The sequence below is a fragment of the Clavelina lepadiformis genome, chromosome 8 (assembly GCF_947623445.1).
Source record: "Clavelina lepadiformis chromosome 8, kaClaLepa1.1, whole genome shotgun sequence".
Taxonomy (NCBI): domain Eukaryota; kingdom Metazoa; phylum Chordata; class Ascidiacea; order Aplousobranchia; family Clavelinidae; genus Clavelina; species Clavelina lepadiformis.
In genome coordinates this window covers 5,330,008-5,352,877 of record NC_135247.1, presented here as the reverse complement: position 1 = coordinate 5,352,877, position 22,870 = coordinate 5,330,008, and the positions used below count along the sequence as shown (strand labels likewise).

Here is a 22,870-nt window from a genome sequence, read left to right as displayed (position 1 = left end):
CGTGATCATCCCTGGCCATAACCAATACCGGCTCTGTGGCTTGGTCGCAAACTGTCTCAGTCTCTCCCGAACTTCTATTAGTTGTCACCGCAACCAGTTTGTTATGGTAATATCGTCGTTAGCTCTTTTGTTGGTAGTATGCAGCCTGAGCGTCTTTTCTCCTATGACCACGCCATTTTTAGTATAACTTTTAGTCTGCGCCGCTTTGTTGTCAAGAACAAGGGCTACACGCGTGAATGATGACGACGTGCAAAATCCCGTGATACTGGAAACAATGACGTCATTAAATGCGTGCAAATGGTAAGCACGCGAAGATTACACCCGAAATAAGGTTTTGTCAACTTTGCTTAATTCGTACGTGTCAATCGCAAAGAATTATTTTGCTAGCATTAGCTTGACGGAATTATACGATTGTTTGCAAACAGCCATGCTAGCGATGCCCTGTTTTCTGCTTAAAGTTAAGCCGCTGTTTCAAAGTCAGTGCCTGCAATTTATCATTTCTCCAGTATACTATACAACAAACAACGGTCTTCATTGTCTTTTACACAAAAGAACTTTTTGTCTTTCGCTTTTGTTTATATGACAAGAAGTGGTTGCAGATTTCATTTTAGTAAACTCCACACCTTAAACCGTGAAGTCTGTACAAAATAACTCGACATTGCTGGGTTTAGCATCAATTCTCTTGCGCGTTCTTAGCCCCTAAATGCGGTGCAAAGAACACGGTGTCATATCGCACAGGACAGACGCTTTTGTTGATCTTTGCTACTCATTTGCAATAAATTTAAAGAGGGTAAAATGTGGTAAACGATAAATCACTTAATAATAATTGAGCGTATGTGTTTACTTTTCACCAAATGCCCCGTGACCAATGATCAACCAGTTTGCAGCTCAAACGTGTGATCCATTGCAAATGAATGCAAGAGTATTTGGTGATGAATTCTCCTGTGAAAAGTTTGTGCTCGCATTTGAAGTGAATTTGATTTTTGATTTTTTTTCTCGTATGGGTTAACGTTAGACGTTACCACAGATATAAAAAGCCTCAACACAAACAGTTTTTTAACATTTCCAAATTTACTTAGGTATTAGCTGATACTCGCGAAATTGATTTAGCATCTGCGGTTACACAACTGTTTGAGAAAGGTTTTACGTTGTCGTAAACGGATTGTTTCAACGTTTACTTGGGTCCGATCTTCTATAACCGATATATCAAGCCAAATGACAGATAAACAGGGTTTTTTACAGACGGCGGCTTTGCGTACATGTGGTCTGATATTGATTAGTTTCAGTTTCATCGATTCTGAGGCGTCACCGGGTTTTAACAGGTGGTTAATATAAGCAGCGATTCCTTTTATTGAAACTTGTGTACCTTCTCATTACTACAATATAATACTTTATTTGTTTTTAGGGTACACTCTGTATACTAGGTCGCTTTTGATCAGATTTTAAAACCTTGAAATGTAAACTTAAACGACTTAAACTCATTCAAATGTTGGGAAATTCGTCTTTAGATATTTGTGATGGAAAAAACGTTCTCTGCCCATTTCATACTTTGTCTGAAAGCTGAACCAGAATATAATTTACTTTGAAATGGAACTACGTATTCTTCCTTGCTTCTGAACGGTTTGCCAAAGCAGAAATTATCTATTATATCAGTACTCTAAAACGGTGATCGCATCCATGATGTCATTACGGTCTACTGCTGAAATATCTCTGCATAGCACGAGACCCGTTAGTGCTATAAGCTTTTCGCCTGACGTGCATAGACTTCAAATACACAGCTCAGTTCATACAGCCTTGTGCTTTTTGCTGGTTTTCACAAGTAGACGGACACAATTTCACGTTCCACTGCACAAATTATTGTCGCTTAGATACGCCTTTGTGTGATCAGTGGCTGCTCTATTGTTGCTTCTGTTTTGGATCGCTTTCAAGCACAAGTTTTGAAAAGGGGTTAAATATTTCTAACGCCGCCTATCTATTGTCACTTTGCCAACGCCTATTATTACCTTCGCTCTTTGTCGAATGTTTTCTTTAATTAGCAATTTGCCGACTTCCGTTGCAAAAGCTGCTAAAGTTTGCACGAAGAGACCGCCACGCCAAGGCAAAGCTTGGTTGGTTAGGTGGGTAAAGCATTTCTATTTTCATGAGCACATTAAGCATATTAGATGCTAATCATTTAAGCTTTCAATTCAGTAATGGACTTTCGCAAGGCATTAGCTTAAATTTAATGGTAATCGCGCTTTGAGAGCAGCAGAATTTAAATTAAATTTGCAGTGGAAAATCCACTGTTAATTACACTCCCAAGGTTAATAGCCTTGTATGACGGAGGTTTAAAATAGTGTTTATTCACGCATAAATAGTTGCGTTCATTGTAACTTGTCGGCAACCCATTTGCAAATGCAATGTTAAATCTTTGGCAAGCGCGGTTAGCGCTTTTTTGTCTCTTGTTTGGTCTACGTAGATAACGGTTTTAAAGAGCACAGTGTCGTGCAAGAAAACTTAACCTTAATTTAATTAATGTGTGCTGTGCCTGATTTGTCGATGGTAATGATGTTGGTAACGCACGTATTTTGGATAAACACTTTTCACCAATCAATGTTAACTATTGTTACCTACATTGTTACTTACACTGTCACATACTTACTTATTGTTACTTACTTGTATCTTCGGTTTCTGTATGTATAGGAGAAACTTTCAGCGCATACTATTGCGTGCCAAGAATCCACAGAAAACAACATCGTCATACCACAGTTATATAATAAATATAAAATGCAATTTTGTTTGTCTGCAAAAATCGCGTGTAGTAGCACGCAAGGTAAGAGAAGGAATTTTCGAAAAAATGTCCAATCTCATATTATACTACAAATTCCAAGTAAGTAGCCGTTTCTCAAATGTAAGTATGGTCGCTTCGCACGCATGTTTTCATCCGCACGCTTTCACCCGCAATATCGCGTGAGATTTGATCGCGGTCGCTGTTGTGGAGATAAAAGATATCATTGAAACTTCTGCTCAGATAAAATCTACGCCAAAAGCTTTCAACGTTATGACAGTGCCCTATGCTACCCTTCTTTCCACGTGCATTGTTTTAGTGACATTTGTGGCTGAAAAACGTGCCCTTGGGAGTTTAATTTTAGGCCCTAATAATCCAGGTGTAATCCCTTTGCTGATGATGTCTTCACAGTGGTGTAGTTGACAGTTCTACCTCTAAAGGAGCGTGAAAGTTTTGGGAAATTGTTCACATATTATCGATAATGTCACGGAGCTGATGTACCGGAACAAGAAATGACGTATAAGCAGTCGTTGTAAACGTTTTACAGGTTATACGCTTAAATTGTTGAACTTAAGCTAGGTCCAGTATAAAACGTTGAAGGTTGGAAAATATTTTTATAATTTTTCTTGTAGCAATCTTTGCTTCAGGTAGGTAAAATCACGACACAGGTTTTGAGTGTTACCTCATAAAATGTCACCTGCATGGTTTCTTACCGACGTTTTCCATCAGCTGACGTTATCGTAAATGCTAGTGTTTACGTTGATTGTGATTTTGATGTTGTTTGGGGCAACAGAATCGACATCAGTTTGTCAAATTCTTCCAGGTTTCTTTTCTCCTGAAAAAATGAGTCCTTCTCTGAAATCTATCTGACCAATGTCTTGATGTCGTACAAGTCGGCAGTATTAATTCATCAAACTCGTATGTTGTCGTTATAAACTTATAAAAGTCAGGAGAAAATCGGACGAAAGCAAGATTATTTTTAGTATATTCTCTGTCGTCAGCACGCGAGGTTGCACAGCCAAAGGCAACGGTAGCGATATCGAGGGACTTCCCCCGTATAGAGACCGGTTTTCTATGGTTACAATGCTTCAGTTGCTCGTGAAAGGTCTAAATTAGGATCGACGCTGAAGATTATTATTTGTAAACAACATGCTTATTTTTTTCAGTTTATTCTGACAAATGACACGCCCTAAAACAGTACAGGCTTGACAGAAATTTTATCAACAAACAAAGTCACGATTTTCACAAAAATAGGAGAGTTTGCGGTTTATGTTGTTGTTTGTAAACCGAATTGACACATATGAGCCATCCCACGAACACCATTAAAAGTTTTGATCGCAATTAAAGCTGTTTATGGTTTGTCGTCATGAGGAGAATTATGGCTGAATTAGCCCACAAGAATGTAAACATGGTTATTTATCCTTTACAGTAAAGCCTACATGATCTTGTTTTATTGCTAGATATCCAGTATAGGGTTGTCTTTTTGTGGGTGTTGGCTGGAGAATTTTCTTTAATCCATTTCGCAAGTCTGTATGCTGTTTATTTATCATTAAATTTCTTGCCACTGAGCGTTGTCTAATGAATTTGAGTTTTTAGCTTAAAACGCCATTTTTGTTCATTTGAAAATACAATTTTAATTCACTTATTCGGTATATGATCTTATAAGCTACAAATTTATTAAGAAACTGTACGTGCCAGTAATTTTAGCGTTCCCGAATAACTGAAAATGTTTTAAATTTATACATTTCTCCATTCCTTGCTGGTGCTGTGTTGCGTTTAAACAGGCATGAGCTGTGACTGGGCAAAGTTTACAAAAAGTCGAACTGAACCCCGGTTGTTGAAAGCTCTATGCCAGGCTGCTAACCAAACTTCACCCATCACCAAACGCCGGCTTCAGCATTCAAGACATTTCTGCACGACTACGCTATTTTAAGATCCCTGCCTTATACATGTCGCTAATCACATATACAATACCCTGTTGAAGAAGTGCTTTATAGCTGAAATCCTTTGCTTATAAGGTGTTATTGCAAAGTTATTAAAACGGATAAACTATTAATCATGAGAAGCGGTCTTTTATTTCAGTCATTCTCCATTGGCCTTAAAATTTGTTCGTTGGCTTGTACCTGGCATATGTATATGTCTTGTGCCCATATTTATCAAACAGCTCTATACATTAACATCCCTGTTCGCAAAATGTCTTCCCACATGCGTAATGTATAGTTAATGTCCGCATTTTATAAAGCAAATATATCATTTGGTAAGACTGCGGAGATGCATTGTAAATACTTACTTATGCACTGTTATTTGTTTGCTTCATGTTTGATGGGCAGAAATTTATTCGCCTGAAACTGCAGTTTGACGAAGAAAAACAATTAAAAACGTATTTACAGAGATTGTAATGAGTACGACATGTACAAGTATTATAAATAAATGTTAAGAACTTTTTATTACAGTTTGGCATGCGTTTAAATAAATTTTGTTGCAATGTTTAACACACATTCATATTTAACATATTACATGAAATATTGGAACATATGACAAAACTATATTCATATCAACGGTCATGTAGTTCGTATCGGCAATGAACTGAGTAACCGCTTTAAAGTTATTCTTTTATCAGGAAAAGATTTGTTATTTTGTGAATTTGATAATTCTAACCGCCGACAAGATTACAGTTTAAAGATTTCGAGGTTATTTAAGTTTATAAAATCCGTTTAGCTCAAATCATAACTATCTTCTGATCACGACCACTGGTGTTAAAATGAAAAACGCGCAGTCACACATGAGGAATGTCACGTAAAACCTTGTAGCCATTATAAAAAGCAGTACCAAGAAAGGGCTGATAAAATCGTCGCTCAATTGTTATAGTGTAAATACATATTGCTTACCCTTTCCATCGTAGCCCAATTATACAGGCCAGTTAACAATAAACATTGATAAACGGAAAATGTTGTCGTACCGATTGGGTCAAAGGTGAGTCAGGAATCACAGACCAATCACATTATCGCTTTATCGAGATGGATCGCCTGCATCGAAGGAGGACATCCCCAAATATGGACTTGAGCTTCTTTTGGAACATTAGTCACCAATGTGGCGATATCCCTGAAATGTTCTTCTCCTATTTTCAGATTTAAGGGAAAATTTTGCCAGGCTTGTTTTCCACGATGTTTGTTGACCATCGTGTTTCCTTTGTTTAAAAAGAGTCACCTCGTCCTTAGTAAACAGTGATGTTTTTCCTTGAAGAATGACCTGGCATAGCTGAAAAGGCCGCCCGCGATTGACATAAATATACTTATATATCTCTCTTTAAATATTATTTAAATTGTAAATTTCTCAATTCTTTTTCAAGCGTTTCATTGCCACATCAACTTTTTATTAAATTATATTTTCAAAAACATCCAATAAAGGTATCGCACACCCCATTACTTAAGAAGGTTTGCGCTTCAGTATTAGCAATAAATATATGAATATCATTAAACTGGTTTGCAATGATTGATGGCGACTCAAGCTTGAAAGCTTTTTGTCTGAGCTGTTTTATCATATTATGTCCTTTTACTTGGTTGTTAGCGGTTCATTGTGTTATAAAGATGATATACCTTGAGTTTGTTTGATTTAACACGCGTTTGGCAACACAAAAAGTGCGTAATCCCTTTCTGAATCGTTGATATAGATACATGAAGTTCTTCCTTCTTCTTGAAACTGTTTATTATGAGCGTTAGTCCATAAATAATTCCCTTTTTAAAAATTTTTTTCTTATTTAATTAGAAGTGGACCAACGCGTACTCACAGAAACAGCGGACCATTTCATGGAGAGTCCATCACCAGTTCTGCTCTCGTAAATATAAGAATTTATCAGTTTCAGTTGTTAGGGTAACTGGGAAGGTCATGTAGCGATATAACGTATCGTTGAAGAATAAACCATTTTTCTCATTTACCACGACAAAACTTGTAACATGTATAAACAGTTATTTTTCTTGTATACATACATGGCCCTGGTCATAAGTTAACATTGGCAAAGTATGTACAACTGTACATGCTTGAAACCTTTAAGAAGACGTATTGTTCTCATGCAATATGTTGAGGCTTATACCCCGATTGTTGCAAGAGGTTGAAAGCTTTTAAAGTGAAGTTGATCGGAGTATCCATGCTGATATAATCGTGACAATAAACATAATCATAAAAGCTGGATTGGATCTATCACCGTTATTTCCGTGTGATTCAGCAATGACTGGCCCTCTAGAGAGGGGCACTTGCATGTAAACGCTGTTTCCTCGGTTGCTGTTCAAATCTTGCTCCTTAACAGGTTTCAAATGGTACTCCATGTGTCCGAATTTCTGTTTGCATTCTGAAGATGTGAAAGGTCCTTGGCAAGTGTCCTGGATATTGGAATAAGACGTCGAAAGGGATCTCGTTGTTTGCTTTTGTCGTGCAGTTCTTTTGTAGGATGTCAATGGCATGACGTCTCCTTGTTTTAATGTTGTCAATTCTTTTTTGTTTCCTTTAATCAGTAATTTTGTCTTCCTGGGCGCTCCTACTAACAAGGGGTTCTGTGTGAAATTCGTTGCTTGTGGTTGTGAAGGCACTAGGCTGGGACTAAATTTTATTTCAAAAGATTTTCTGGTGATTCCCATTTTGTTATTTCCCTGACACGTGTATACTCCAATAGCTGCCTCGGGTCTTATGTAATCCAAATGTAGAAGGCCTTGCTCATCTACTAAAATACCTACCTGCATATATACAATAATAAAATTTGCTAAAATTAACAAAACTATGATGATGTCAAGTTGTGTATAAATTCGTCTTTTTGTACAAACATATAGATTAGTGTTTAAAATAAATATTATTGGAATAAATGTATTTTTCTACTCGCATACCAGCGGATGGCGCGAGGGAGAACCGCAGGCTATGCACCCGTCACTATTCTTGGGAGAGGACGGGTACAGACTTTCATTTATATTTGGCAATATCCATTGAATTTTTGGTGAGGGATACCCTGTCATTTTACACACTGCCTGCAGTGTTACAGGCGCAGTTTTTGAATTCAACGAATATACATTCAAACCAGAGTCAATTCCGAATTCGGCAACAATCGGAGCCTGTAAAAATTGCGCAAAAGCTTTAAACAGATCTTAAAATTAAAATCTTGAACAGCATGAATCCAAAAGTAAACGTTTTTCGCACTCATCTACCTGACATAAAAAATAATCATCTGGTAATGTTGATGTATTCAAATGTCGAATATCCTTGCCATGCATAGCCGGAGGCTTTTCACAAACTACCTGCGCCTCGCAGGAGTGGTTAAACTCGGCTTCCACAACCCATTTAAGATCACAGTCGCATATCCAAGGATTATTTCCCAAAATGGCTAACTTTAAATACAATTTGCAATTTCCGAAAACATCTCTCTGCAATATCAAACCACTTCTTTATAGTGTTTTTAACCCATGATATCACTCACTATAATTGAACTTAATTAGGAAAACAAGTAATAGTTTAAATTGTTGATTGCTTAATGATTAATTAATTAATGTTTAAGCAATTACCTAAAAGTTACTTTGCGAAATACAGACGAAAATGTTCAGATCAGCAAGCTTACCTTTAAACCTGTCAATTTGTTGTTTGATAAATCAAGAATGCTTAGTGTGGGAATAGCCAATGCCCAATCACTGACGTATGCTAAACCTGTACTCCGAATATTTAATGTTTCTAGAACTTCAAGAAACTGCAAGAAAATAATAATTGTGAAGTTAATATAAGCTTTTCAAAAACACTGGCACTCAATGCTGTAAACTAACGTGGTGAAAAGGTGATGTTTACCGCTGATTTTTACTTCTTATCATCAACCTTTACAGATCAGACGCAAAGCTACTTCACCACAATGTAGTTATGTAAATAGTAGGTCACGTTTACATGTTGCAGAAAACTATGAAACAAAAGAACATTGCCTACCCTGAGATCATCTTTCTGTAAAGAATTTATTGGATTATGTGATAGGTCTAAGTGGCGTAAGTTCGACGCAACCCTTTCCAAGGTACGACTTGGCACAGAAGTGAAATTACAAGACTTTATTGTCAGGGTTTCCAGTTCTTTAAGGTCGGTTAAAATTTCGTCTGGCAGTCCATGGTTGTTTAAGGAAGGCAGATACCCGAGATGAACTTCCTGTATCCTATATACACAAAGCAAGTTGATGAGGGGTTCCCTATTACAAGCGATGGCGCATTTGTATACCAATAACTTTCGTTTTGGGTGAAAAAAAACATAAAGAAATATTATACTTTTTATTGTTTCTGAAAAATGCAGACGGAATTGAATCGACTGCTTCGGCGTGTTTTATAACCAATCTCTTAAGATTTGTTGAATCGTAGAGAAGTTCATTGTAAATGCCTGATTTTATGTGAGACATCTACAAGAAGAAAGCGTAACAATTAAAAGAAATATATAACTTTGATATTCTTATATTCAGCAATGTCGTTTACCTCCAGCACTTCCATACTTGTTAAGTTAGCGAAGGCATTCGGGGCAATGCACATTGTTGGATTATTACGAAGAATGAGCTCTTTAAGACTGGAAAGTTTTGCAAAGTTCACCGGGACTAAGACTATCAGTTTGTTTCCAGAAAGATCCAAATGATTTAACATTGACAAATGCATAAAAGTGTCACCTGGCAGGAACCTATAAAAATATGCAAATACTCTACATACTATAACGTTTGTTTCAATATAATCGGCTGTCATGTACAGCAAACGTATAGGCCTCCATAGCTCATTTTAGGCAAATCACACAAAAAATCATCATCATCAAAACCTTACAATAACCACTAGGGCAATGAGAATTTTCGCACAGATATCTATGATATCTAGTAATATGGATGAATAGCTACCTTAAGTGGTTAAAGGCCAAACTTAGCTTCTTCATATGTTTGGGAACTTCAAATGCACTCGGTGAAATATCTTTTATTTTGTTGTGGCTCAAATCTACAGTTTCCAGTTTTGTGCAGCCATAAAAAGCGTTTGGTCCAAGTTTCTGAGTAAAACGTAGTAGTCATTTTAAAACAAATGACAGTATACCGTAAAACAACAGGCGTTAAATTGAACCTCTTCTACCAAGCCCGAGTGAGGTGGCAATCTTAAACGTCCTCTATGCAAAGGAAAGTGTTGAAGCGGATACTAAGTGTGGTACAAGCCGATGTTAACATGGACATGCGACGAGTTACTTGACCCTTGAGTAAACCGTTAGCAGAAGATACATGTCTCCCAATTATGGCATAAATCTTTTATGGAATAATTAGGTATAGCCTTGAAGAGTAGCAAACGTTTACTTCGTTTATGTTACTTTTTACGAGTTGTTAAATAAGACTTTGTATAGGTAAAACTGAAACTAAGAAAGTCACACGTTTTTGCGATGCAAAGGTGCTTTCGTTCCTGTTTTGTGGTTATCATCATTTTGCTTAAATTCAACACATTCCCTGTTAAAAGAACCTGTTCTGTAAAACCAAATCTAATCCTATGAACATGCAATATAACATAAGCATCCGATGAGCGTAGATATATAGTCAGATAATATATAGGCACAGTTAAAACATTAAAAATAAACCATTGAATGAACTCTGCCAAATTTGCAAAATTGAAGAAGAGTCACAAACTTACAGTTACAAGTGAATACGTCACACTTAAATTCTTTGTTTGTATTGGAATTCCTACCGGTAGTCTGTGAGATAGACCATAGAGCCTTTTGCAGCTTACAGATCTAGAAAGAAACTTTCAGTTATGTAAATCTCCATGCATTTGTATCCTATTCTTTACAATTTCTTTAGCAGCCCTAAGCAATGCCAACACATTTTTTGAAATTTTATATTCTGGCTCACACTCAGAATACGGTGGGTATAAATACCTATCCATGGCACTGCATGAGCATTCTCCTCGCCCCCCTGTATGTTCAGGACAAGCTCTTATACGGACGGTTGCCTCGATAACGAAAGCTAACCAAAACATACCGGTAAGCAAAAACATTATGTTGTAAACGGGTTCCATGCGAAGTTGTGGCTGCATAGTGGGTATCTCTATACTGCGCAAACCTTTAAGACTCGTCCAAATTTTAGTTATATCTATAAATATTAATACTATCTTGAAAATCGCTAATTTGAACTTGGATTATTTGCCTTTGTTTTCCAATTGAATAGGGCTCCTACACTATAGTAGCATGAACACCCTGTCTCCAGTGAAGTAGTCGAAATGCTCTCATCAAGGCCAACATGAAAAGTTTCTCTGTTTTTTTTTCAGCCAACGCTTCACCAAGTGTAGACCAAAACTCATGAAATATTAAACATGCCTCACGCATTCCGATTGAGTTTCAACAACTGCAATCCTGATAAGAACTATTTGTATTTGTCAGTTTTAACTTCTTTGCATAAATTAAGGTTTTCATCCAAAATTTATGACAGTAATAAGCCAAAGATTTTCACGCGACTTAATTCATTCCCTGCTGGCAACAAGGTAGAGAAGAGCTACAATATGACTCAGAAATGAACTTTTAACAAACGCTCTTATACTTCTGCTGAGGTAATATAGCCTTCAGTATACAAAGACAGCACACATATATGAGGAATAGCCTATTAGTATATTGTAGGCTATATGTTCAAAATTGTTTTCTTTTTTTATCAAAGATGGTAAAACTGATTCGACATCATTTGGATGAAAACAATGATTGCTGGATCGGATGAATCACCGCTTCTCTTTCCGACATGTTGTCACTTTTTGGGAAACTTTCTGTAACTTTACATCTCATTTGATACGAACAAGCTGTTTTACAGTATTTCTAATTTTATACTTTTATGTTAACATTAATCAAGCTTCTCATTTTTTTTGTTTGGTTACGTTTAAGTTATATACATGAGATGCAAGGCGTTACGAGGTAAAAAAGGTTAACAGTATACCCATCAGGGCTGTTTTATGCATAGTTGCCTGTTAGGATATATACTCTAGCCTGAGTCTAGCGCATAAAAAATTATCGTTTCATATGTTTGTATGCTGGGTTATATCTCATCAAATCGGACTCCATAAATCTATCATTGACACATAAAGCACATTTTAATTTTCGTATATTTTTATGTTAATGAAGTGATACATTTTAATCAGAATCGTTGATCTTCCTTGTACTTCTACCTTGTACTTCATATGCAAGTAAAAATTGACCCAGCAAATGGAAATTGTTTTATAAGTAACCGCTATTGTACACAGCCAAATGGTAATGAAATAAGTGCTTTTAAGCAGCATTGCAAAATATTTTTGCACCATATATACATTAAATGTTATCATGTTGGCAGAATAAGCATTATGATTAGGCCTACACGAACTGACTTTGGTTAATTTCTCTCTCTCTCTTTCTACATGTACCGGTATTATTAAATCAGTGTGTGAGATTTGCTTGTGTGTATAAACGCTTAAAACATCACAAGTGATTTTGCACAGTGCTTAAACGTTGCATGTAATGCGAAGTGTTTTGACGGGAAGAAAGTATCAAATTAGACAACTAATTCGTGATATAATACGGGAAGTTCTTGCCTGACAGAGTCCGAAAGCAGGGGAATCATCAGTCAATCTAAATTGCTTTGCACATAACTAGTTACCGCACTCTATGTATAGCCTTATGATAGATATAGGCATCATAAAATAGGTTGTGTGCCAACATAGTTTTCTGGTTATTGTAACCTAATTGTTATTATTGCATTGTATAACCGTTTGCCGAGCGTCCAAAAAATGTGATTCATCTCAGCACAGACATAACTCGTCTGATATAATAACACGTTTTTTGTTGATTAGTGCATTAGAATGCAATGTAATCATGCACGGTGTGTGGCTTATACTGTTATTGGAGCCTTTAACACTAATCGTTCATTTTTCCGTTAAGGCTATATTGTATGATAGGCATTATACCGAGGGTTTAGTTCGCTTATATTGTTAGACAACGTGTATTTTGTGGTTACTGATTTGCGTCTATTGAATAGAATGAATGTGCAGCATATGTTATATCCTGCTTTAAACGTGTTTTGCTGCGCCTGAAAGCGAAACGTTTTTAAAATGCTGTAAAATGTGCAACTGCGTGCAGGGAGGGCTGACGATGATTCGTGGTTAGATGATTTTTAACCAGCGGATATCAATGTGCTTGAAAGGAGCAAAATACAGTACTGCATGAACAGGATCATTTAATGCTTTTATCCATTGAGTAGGTTGAATTGCAAGGATTAGCAATGTTACAAAAATCGAAAACTTACTACTACATTTTGGTTATTGGCACGCTGATGAACATAACTGCCTATGTCGGTAAGCACATGATGTTTTATTTTGCGGTCATTAATATATACGAAGTAGCTTACATGAGTGCTTAAGTTGTTTTCTTGCTCAAGTTGTAGTGTTATTACAGTTTGAATGGTTTGCATTTTTGGTATATTTAGTGCTACATTAACTGCTTCAATGTACTAGCCATTTTGTGTTTGTAATCATCAACATGTTTCAAGACTGTCAAAATTTTTTTGACCACTATCGTATTTTACAACTTTAGGAATCCTAAACTTACAGAGCAGTATTAACATAGAAGAAAACCTGGGCACAATCAGTGCTTCCGTGATGTACCTCGTGGCAGTATTTATCTGTATTTTTGTGGCTCCTTTGTTGCTACTACGGGCTGGCGCAAAATGGTCGCTGGTCGTTGGCGAAACTGGATTCATCGCTTACTCTATAGCAAATTTTTACCCCAGTAAATAATATAAGGGTATCTACATAGTAGAGTTTCGAATAGTAATGGAAGATATTTTTTTATCTCTAAACATTCTGTCTCCTGCCATCACAGCTTCCATCAAACTTTTAATACAATTTTCAAAACAGGGTTTTACACTTTGATACCGGGAGCAATTATCGGCTCACTGGGTGAAGCATTAGTGTGGGCCGCATCACCTTTGTACCTCAGTCATTTGTTCCGAGAGTTTTGGACGTCACAAACCGAAGAATCAAACGAACCCATGGATAATGTGAAGAATAAGTGGTTCGGGCAATTTTACAGTGTTTTGAAGAGTGGACAGGTACGTTAAAAATTTTCTTTAACAAACAGACAGTTTACCAGCATTTCTCAAAACGAGCTTTGCGGAGCGTTTATTGGCTCAGTGAGAAGCGTCCAGGTTCTCCGCAAAATCTTTTTACCAATAGTAAAATATTTAATATATTTGCATATATAACTATATTAACAAGTTACTTTAGTAATTATAAGCCTGCACTTATATTTTGCTGCCCACTTTTGCGTAATTAGAGATAAAAACTTGTGAGCATTAAGTATAAGCTTATTTATATTTCGTTTCCTTTATTTCATAAATCAAATTGTTAGGGTTGCGCAAAAGATCATTGCGTTTTTCAAGGGCTCCATAACACCCTTAGATTTGAGTAGTTAAAACTATGAGTCCTAAAAGAAAATTTAACAAAATAAATTTGCATGTTAAAGATTTGGGGCAACCTGCTATCCTACGCAATTTTGTATGGAGGTAGAAATTTAAATGTTCATAATGTAACCAGTGACGCAGTTTTGTACGCCAACATGTCGTCGTGTGGCGCCCAGTTTTGTTCGGTAAGTAAGTTAAGCTTTAAGTTGAATTTCATGAGATTTTATTTTGTAAAATGCTGAGTGCTCTGTAGGTATGGGTGTTGGTTATAACTTACTTCAATCTTCATAATACAAATGAACTGGTTAGAAGTTACAAACGTATAGATCAATGTGGATGCTGTATTTTGAAATATTTAAAACTCGCTGTTCTTAGTTCGACAACTAAAACTGTTTTACAACAGAAAGCTGAGAACACAGCAACTGTCGAAAAATACGTCCCAGCGAGCAAAGTGTCCATTTATCTTATTTTTACTTTCTACTTGTGCCTTCAGTTTATTTCAGTATTGATGCATTCTTTTGGTTTGCCGTCAGTTGATTCACTTAACAAAGGTATTATGTTAAGATAACTACACTTTGCTGTGTGGTATAATTATAATTATAATTATAATTATTACCTGCTTTCGCTTCAAACTACTTAATTTGACTTTCACGAATCTCATTTAACGATGCCTACAGGAAGTTGCAATTTTTCTTCGATGAGGGCTATAATATGGAACACGCTAAAAGATACGTTTTATCAGATATTTTACTGGAAACAAATCTTACTTACTCCAAGTTACTTCTACTATGGATACTTAATCAGTTACAGCTTCACTGAGTTCACTAAAGCTTTTGTATCTTGTACTATTGGAGTGCAGCATGTAAGTTGGGCTACCAATCTGTTTTGGACAACCACCAAGCGTGTTTTCGTTTCATCAAATTTATTTAAACGTAGGTTGGACTTGCAATGGCTTTGTATGGTCTTGCTAACGTATTAGCTGCTTTGGTCGGCGCATGGATTTCCCATCGCTTTGGTCTTGCACCTTTACTGTGCTTTATTTGCCTTTTTGATTTGGGAAATTACGTCGCCCAGATTTTGTGGCTGCCAACAATGGAATCGAGATACGTTGTTTATGTATTTGGAGCAATGCTGGGCACATCAGATGGCATTTGGCAATTCACTAACATCGGTTAGTCACAAAAATATGTCTACAATTTTTTTTTCGTATCAGAAACTTAAAATTCATTTCATTTTTAGCAAACGCCGCGTTATTTTTCCGGGAAAATGAAGAATTAGCATTCGGTACGGTTCAGCTTTGGTGTGTACTGGGTATGTTTACCGGCTTTCTGTTAAGCGGGGTCGTATGTGTAAGTACACGGATCTACAGCATGATCGGAATTCTTGTTTTAGCTGGTACTGGGTATTGCATAGCAGAAATTTTCAGGAGAAACCATTCTTCTTCCAGTCACAGCGAAATCGAAACCATACTGAACCATAACTCTGTTTCAATTATCAAATAGCTGAACTGTCGTGTTTGTTTTTGTTTGAATGATTCAAAATGTGTTTAAAATTACTTTTTGTACATTTGTATCTTATAATTATAACCCACTACTCAGATACGCAGTGCTCTACGTGAAGTACTTTTTCTTTGCGGCTTTATACTTTAAGTTTTCTGTATACAATTCGTTTACTTCTGTGCATCCCAACCAACAACTTGCTATGAATTGTCAAATAAACCAGCAGTTAAAACAATGCCATAGGCAAAGCAAACGCTTATGGATGGCAAAAACGCAGGTCAATTGAGACTGTAATACTTTGTGTTTCATTGAGGTTATGAACATCATATAATAAATTCGGTATTGTAAATCTTATCAGATTAAACCTGTAAATAACAATAGAGGAAACATATTTTAGGTTTGTTTTATTTAAGCGCACAGTAAAAACTGCAATAACTTGAATCAGATATAAAATTCCAATTTAAAATCTATTTCCGACACGTCAATGACACTTTGCCATGTTTTCTTTGATAAAATTGTATGAAAAAAACCTTATATAAAATTTTTAAATCTTCTATAACAAATTAGCCATTCAAACACACATAAAAAGATGTGAAAGTGTAAAATTAATGTTCTTAACACCTTATTGTTCTTCTCTTTGATTTATTAACGGTTTGTGTAAAACCATTATAAACTCAAATACATTCCATTGCACATAACGGTTAGTTAATTCTGCCTTGAAATGGTAGGTCTGTTTTTAAGGTCATATAGTTGTCAAAATATGTCTGTTATATTCTTAAATTTGTATAAGTTGTAACAACGTTTTTATATACAAGAACATGGCATTTAATGAAATTCATATCCTGAGAAAGAAAATTCCCATAACAATTATGTAAACTACTTTGAATGAAAATCTATCTTCGTTCAGTCATTTTCGAAATTCATTCCTATGCTGAATTTAGCACTGTTGCGGTGATAATTGATAGGATTCAGCAGGCGTTTGCAGAAGAAGCAAATATCAGCCATATTATAATGTATAAAAAGAACGATAACTTAGAAAAGTTATTGTTGTAAATATCAGATCCATATTTGGAATTCGGTTTACGATATATTACTGAATTATCAACCAGCATAAAGCGAAGCATTTATATTGCTAGAATTGAAAAAGATAGCAGTTCGTGGGATATGTTATTATTATAATCAAATTCCCGATAGCTCTTTTCTGGTGGCATCTTTAATCCATTGCGATAAGCAAATGATTCCCTAAAATTATAGACGGATCGTCAAATTATCTCATATGTACATATATGTCTTAAAAACCTAAACACAAGTCTAAGATTTTCAGCAACTGTACAGGCCACCATATAGTATAGACTTGCCATCATCACCGAATGAGTAACTTGCCTTTTCTAAGTCTTCCGTGGACATCCGGGTGAAGCTGATGCGTAAGTACGGACAGGGACCTTTCGGTCTGACAAGGAATCCTGCTCCAGGAACAACAAATACTCCGTATTTTCGACAATCCTCCGAATCGATGAATATCATTGAGTCTGCCAGATTTTTCAATTTCATCCAGAGAAATATACCGGCTTGTGGTTCAATCCATTCCACGTCGTCTAAACATTTTTATGAGCAAAAATAATGTGTGAGCGTATAAAAGAGGTTGTCCAGCAAATGTTTGGTCATGCACTGAAATCAGTGTATATTGCACCGTACACATTATATTCACTGTAGTATTTAGTCTTCAAAAGTATAAATCAAATATTTTGAATATAATACAATAATACTGAGCACTTTACAATTTACACCAAATGGTTGAGAATCATATTCTACCTTTTAAATGTTTTTTCAGCAGACTTACAGACAAATCTCTTTTCGGTTTATAAAAATGTTTTAACTCTTGGATTCGGTCTTGAAAACCAACCATTCCAGTTTTTCCAAACAATTTTAGAACAGCAATCTAAAAAAAATTTAATCTATTTTGAATTTTTTCCTTTGATCTTTGTTGTACAGTATATGGCGACTGCTTGTTTAATATTTTTTGAGAAGCAACTATTTCCATTATATATAAAAAAGCAGCACCAAAACCGAATTCAAGATGTCCAGTTAGAACGTTATGTCCTGTTATGTCCAGCGATTACCCGGTTTACCTGTGCGAATGCGCCGGGTGCAATTGTAGCAGATACTTGAGCTGGTATTACGGTCCTGATAATTTTTGAAGGGCCAGTTACCCAGCCAATCCTTAAGCCTGGAGCGAAGAACTACATGCGTATAAAAAAGTAAAAATATTTGTAATGTATATATAGCTGTGACTGATCAATTGCGCACTTTTAAGTTTTGCAGAAAGAAGAATACCCTACAAGTTCATGGAATCTTCTTTACAAAGTATCGATTTGCAAAATAACATAATTGTTATTTGTATTTGCTGATACCGCGTATTCCTAAATACGTTCAAATACTTTTACAGCATTAATATCTTTCCCGTTTTAAGCGAATACGTTTGCTAAGTAACGGTGACCCAATACGCCGTGACGTAAAATATGAAAGCAAATTTTTACCTTTGCCATTGAATCTATTCTTATAACTCGACCGTCCACATCTATCGATTGATAACTAGGAGTGAAAATCTGCTAAAACAAAAAGAGATTTTGAGAAAAATATATCTGCTTAAACTATCTCAATACAAAGCAGACACAAACCTCGTCATATTGAAAATAAAAATATGGATCATCTTCCACGATAAGCAAGTTGTACTTTTGTGCAATCTGATAATAAACGTCACCTATTTAGTTATTTTAGTACAAATTAGAAAAAACTGAAATAACATATACTCAAAAATATGATAAAAACAGAAATAAAAAAAACAGAAATAACATATATAGTTGTTACAATAACTAATAAACCTATAAGAACTCGGATTGACATGCATTTATAACAAATAATGAAAAAGTACAACATAAAAAAACTACTCAGTTTTATATAAACTTTTGAACTTCAAGCATTTTACAAGTGATGGCCTCTAGACCTAACACACTTCTACTAATGTCTTTATACAAAAACCCAGAAAATATCTTTGAAATGCTTCATCTGCAGTCATTCTTGATAAATCGTTAAACCTCAACTAGCGTTTCCTAAAATCCGACCCTATAAACGGCTACTTTTCACCCCTGAGAACTGAACAAATTGCCTTTGTTTGTTCCTGTTGGATATTAACGTTGACCTTGGACGTTTGATATCCTCTTGGTAAACCGCAACTTTCCAAGCCTCAATTTATCCGGCCACTTCTCTTTAATCCTCCTTCATAAGTTTTTCCTGCGGCCTTGACAATGTTAAACTCACTGATATTAAAGTTGAACTCAATCAATTGTGTTGCATTACCAACTTCTTTGCCAATTTTTATAACTGATACACCTTATGTGCAATGTTCGACGCTTCAAAATTCCATTCCCCACACCATGTTCATGTGGATTAAATGACTTAACTAAACCGCTTGTAGAGATTTGTTTTGCGCTTGAGTTTATGCCAATGGCAATACTTTAAAAAAGGTCTGCAATTGTTTTAAATATATCTTAGATACTTTGTAAATTTCCTTCTTTCTTTGCAAAGGCACCACAATTCCTGTTGGGTTATGACCGATTGGAACCGTGTAGAACACTTTAGGCGGATTCAAATCATCCGGATTGGGCGCTCCGCTCTCAATAGTTTTTTGCTTCCAGTTGACAATGGCATCAACTAACGCATCGGGTTTGACCCCAAATTCATCCATTGATAATTCAATTGGATATGCTAGTACTTTGTCAATCTAAAGAACAAAACTTTATTATGAAAGGGTATTAAAAACGTCTTTAAAAATTACATATATGTTATACAAATTTATTATTCTTTACTGCACGTGTATACCAATATTATCAGGTGTTTAAAGAAGTTATACATTTGCAAACATGCCATGCAAAAACCTGTCCTACTACATCTTACGTTATTAGTAGTCCCTGGGTAATTAAATGCTTCCAGCAAGACAACATCATTTCTTTCCATGATAATTGGAAACAGAACACTCATGGCTCCCATGGCACCAGGAGTGACGCAAATATCAAACCGGCGTTCGCTGTTTTCATTATCCATAAGTGGAGGTGAATGATATTTTTCGTGGAATTTTCGAATCCAAGTTAACAACTCTGTCATTCTACAAGTATGTTGCATATATTTTAAATGCGTTTTTGAGGAAGTATGTTTACAAGTATGTTTGTTTCTAAGCTCTGCAAATATTTTCGTAGAACGTTGTGTGGTGTATAAAACAAGAAATAGGCCTATACATTTCCATACATACGCACCCCTGGCTGCTTTGGTATGGGGTAATATCCTTCATTTCATCTTCGCTTAGTTCTAGTGTAGTCCCGTTCTTACATTTAAATGTTGCACTACTAATTGGAAAAGTATCCCGGCTAGGCATTCCTGAAGTCAAATCAACCGCTTCTGGGGTGGTTTCAGCAAGAAGAGCCATTTTCCTGCCCCAGTATAACAAACTGAACTTGCCATAAGGTAATTTTATCTCCCGAGGGTTACAATAATATATCTCTATACTCACAAAAAACGTTAATGAAATGTACATGTAAAATAAGGATATTGCTATTTTTTTGCACATAAATTTGGAACTATAAACTTTTACCTTATCATGTAATTTCCTTTTTGCTCTCCGCGATAATATGATGATATAAATCTGTTTTTAGGCAAAACGACAAATTGTGTCAAACCAACGAACTTAAATTAAGCAGCGAGCATTGTAGGTATATGAACAAATGACACGAACATATTGTAACTTAACGGGAAGGTTTCCATTTGTACATGCTTGAATTTCAATTTCATACAAAGGCACATCGCCACGTATACAGCACAGCATTCACTGTACTGTAGTACACCACTATAGTTCCTTAGCAGTAAAAACGTTTTTTATCAACAGCATGTAGTCAATGTCTGAAGTTTCTGAACAGCAACTTCTGAGCAATACACGAATAGAGCAATACAGAGCTCACTAATTCACTGCAATAATCTGTTGATTCGTAAAAAATCATGTTTGCCCAAGTCATATTTTGCTAAATTAGGCCTTAAAACAAATATTTCGATTCAGTTTAAAACTGGCTAATGATGGGGGTGATTAACTGGATTAACGTCTAAATAATGTGATAGTATACAGGCAAAAATAGCACTAACTATGAAAGCGTGCTTTAAAGTGCGCCAAGTGATAGGAAGATACTGTACAAACATACAAGAGTGACACGAGCAAAGTTTATTCACGCCACAAGAGATGATGTTTATTGTATTCAATAATGTTATGTACCAATAAAAATATTAATCTTTAGTTACCTGTTGTAATCCATCCTTTTCTTTGCTTTACCAATCAATTCAAGCAAAGCGATTCTACTGTAGGTAACGTATATCTAGAACAGGTAAACTCTTAGAAACCGACCTTATAGTTTTTGTCAACTATAGTGTTACGATAGGCTACCTTGCATTAGTTGAGCGTGAATGATTAAACGAAAACGATACGCTTCAATGCGCTTTTGGTAGCAACAGAGAGCAAAATCATGAAAATAAGACAATATCTGATACGATACAAAATAAACCTTGTCAAAGGTTACCAAATTTCAAGTTTCTGCAGCAAACAGTGCAACTGTACGCCACGTTTTGCTGTGACTGTGTGCAGCGTCGGCAACAACATGGTGTAGATAGGATTAACATCATATTTCATCTGCAAACGTGTGAGATTGTTTGAGCTTATGCGCTCATCCGAAACCATGGGTCAAACTGTTGTACGGTGACGTTAAGAGCCGTATTAAGACCGTGATGGGCCTGGGGCTAAAAGGTACCAATAAGCTTGTACGGATTTTTTTGTCTACCATTTAATATAAAACCAAATGCGGACGGAATATTCACAAACAGTATTTCCCCAAAGGCGTAATAAAAATTCCTTGTTTTTTAAATATTTAATCAACACATTCCCTATAAATCATATTAAAATATTTGGATTGTTTGATAGGACAAGCGTAGATAGGCTATACGGCTATTATTGGTTTAAGAATTTGAAGTGCGGCTTCACATTAGGAGACTTACCTGCCAACGCAATTTTTCATTATTCCTTCGTTAATTGGAATCAATTAATTACATTATTTCACGACAAAACATATTTTTAATAAACCAAGGTGTTTGTTTGCTAAATTTCTTGTATGTTGCTCAGCAGTTTATATACTTAAGAGTGGCTGATTTGCCTTGATTTGTAGGGATGTTTCTTGATCAAAAAAACTGAGATTTTATGACTCCTGAAATTTTACCGGCAATCCGACTTTGCAACTTTGATAAGATTAGGTTTTGTATTTTGTGAGATATTAACATATTTATATCAAAATGATGCTTACTACGTTCTATGTTGACCTAGTTTTAATTATTGGCTTGTTAATATTTGGGTCAGGTTGTCAAAATTTGTAATTGCCGCCAGCTTTCACGCCATCACAGTTCATACAAAAGATCGTTTTCTCTCTCGTGCTGGGCGGTGGTATGCCCCCTCCCCCCTCGCGTTGGTCTACTTTCTCGCTTTTCTGTCGCATAGTTTATGCAGCGCGTAATATGCATGAAATGCAAACCAGCGGTAGCGCGGCAAGTTAAAGAAATAAAGGAGAAACTGAGCTGGGTGTAAAATTTGGCGTTTTGCACTAGGCGTGCTTTCCGCAACATTAGTATCATTCAACAAACCAAAGGTCAAAAAACTTTTTTTTTAACTTGTGAAAACCCAATTGTTCTACGACGTGTAGTTTTCAAGTAACATGCATTACAACCAAAGGTGCGCCGCTGCAGCACACACGTGCTTATACAAACGATATGGTGAACATGGTATCAATAGGGTTAAGACTATTCTCTTCACACTATAACTTGTGAAAACTGTTAGTTATTTCCCAACCGCACTAAATTGGAGTTAAAGCAAAATATTTTCATTTGGTTTAAAATCTGGACTTCTTGGGCGTCAAAAGCTTTAAAATAGAACTCTTACGTGATGCAAAAATATTTCATTATGGTTTTCAGAAAGGTTTATAAACTTTTACATTTGGTGAAAGTTTTTGGACTTTATTCTATCTTTAAAGATAATAGTAAAAAGAACGCTTGTAGCTTTCATGGAGACAATAGTGACGCAAACCTCCAAGCCGCGTTCAC

At 35.9% G+C, this 22,870-nt stretch overlaps 3 protein-coding genes across 7 annotated transcripts; 1 reads left to right on the top strand and 2 right to left on the bottom strand.

Annotated features, from left to right (window-relative positions):
* Positions 1 to 6,398: 6,398 nt before the first annotated feature.
* Positions 6,399 to 10,942, bottom strand: LOC143469160 (uncharacterized). Its single transcript, XM_076966744.1, has 10 exons — positions 10,658 to 10,942; positions 10,414 to 10,513; positions 9,648 to 9,790; positions 9,244 to 9,439; positions 9,043 to 9,170; positions 8,717 to 8,933; positions 8,364 to 8,489; positions 7,957 to 8,172; positions 7,642 to 7,863; positions 6,399 to 7,494 (listed from the first exon to the last, which is right to left on the bottom strand). Exons 1-10 carry the CDS (start codon positions 10,813 to 10,815, stop codon positions 6,886 to 6,888), a joined length of 2,115 nt encoding a protein of 704 aa, XP_076822859.1. The 5' UTR covers positions 10,816 to 10,942; the 3' UTR covers positions 6,399 to 6,885.
* A 1,507-nt stretch (positions 10,943 to 12,449) lies between these two features.
* LOC143469230 (protein unc-93 homolog A-like) lies at positions 12,450 to 15,928 on the top strand. 2 transcript variants are annotated; one of them, XM_076966854.1, is made up of 8 exons: positions 12,451 to 13,086; positions 13,325 to 13,519; positions 13,648 to 13,841; positions 14,255 to 14,377; positions 14,596 to 14,743; positions 14,870 to 15,054; positions 15,129 to 15,363; positions 15,432 to 15,928. In XM_076966854.1, exons 1-8 carry the CDS (start codon positions 13,014 to 13,016, stop codon positions 15,692 to 15,694), a joined length of 1,416 nt encoding a protein of 471 aa, XP_076822969.1. In that variant the 5' UTR covers positions 12,451 to 13,013; the 3' UTR covers positions 15,695 to 15,928. The 2 variants fall into 2 exon arrangements, with proteins under 2 accessions (XP_076822970.1, XP_076822969.1); XM_076966855.1 differs by lacking the exon at positions 14,255 to 14,377 and having other exon boundaries at positions 12,450 to 13,086.
* A 150-nt stretch (positions 15,929 to 16,078) lies between these two features.
* LOC143469231 (kynurenine/alpha-aminoadipate aminotransferase, mitochondrial-like) lies at positions 16,079 to 21,187 on the bottom strand. Of its 4 annotated transcripts, none has more exons than XM_076966856.1 (11): positions 21,032 to 21,186; positions 20,337 to 20,387; positions 20,002 to 20,175; positions 19,646 to 19,853; positions 19,248 to 19,472; positions 18,370 to 18,435; positions 18,229 to 18,300; positions 17,821 to 17,931; positions 17,504 to 17,630; positions 17,075 to 17,286; positions 16,079 to 16,933 (listed from the first exon to the last, which is right to left on the bottom strand). In XM_076966856.1, the coding sequence occupies exons 1-11, from the start codon at positions 21,043 to 21,045 to the stop codon at positions 16,871 to 16,873; spliced, it is 1,323 nt and encodes a 440-aa protein (XP_076822971.1). In that variant the 5' UTR covers positions 21,046 to 21,186; the 3' UTR covers positions 16,079 to 16,870. The 4 variants fall into 4 exon arrangements, with proteins under 4 accessions (XP_076822971.1, XP_076822972.1, XP_076822973.1 ...); XM_076966857.1 differs by having other exon boundaries at positions 18,229 to 18,297; XM_076966858.1 differs by lacking the exon at positions 18,370 to 18,435.
* Between the last annotated feature and the right edge of the window lie 1,683 nt (positions 21,188 to 22,870).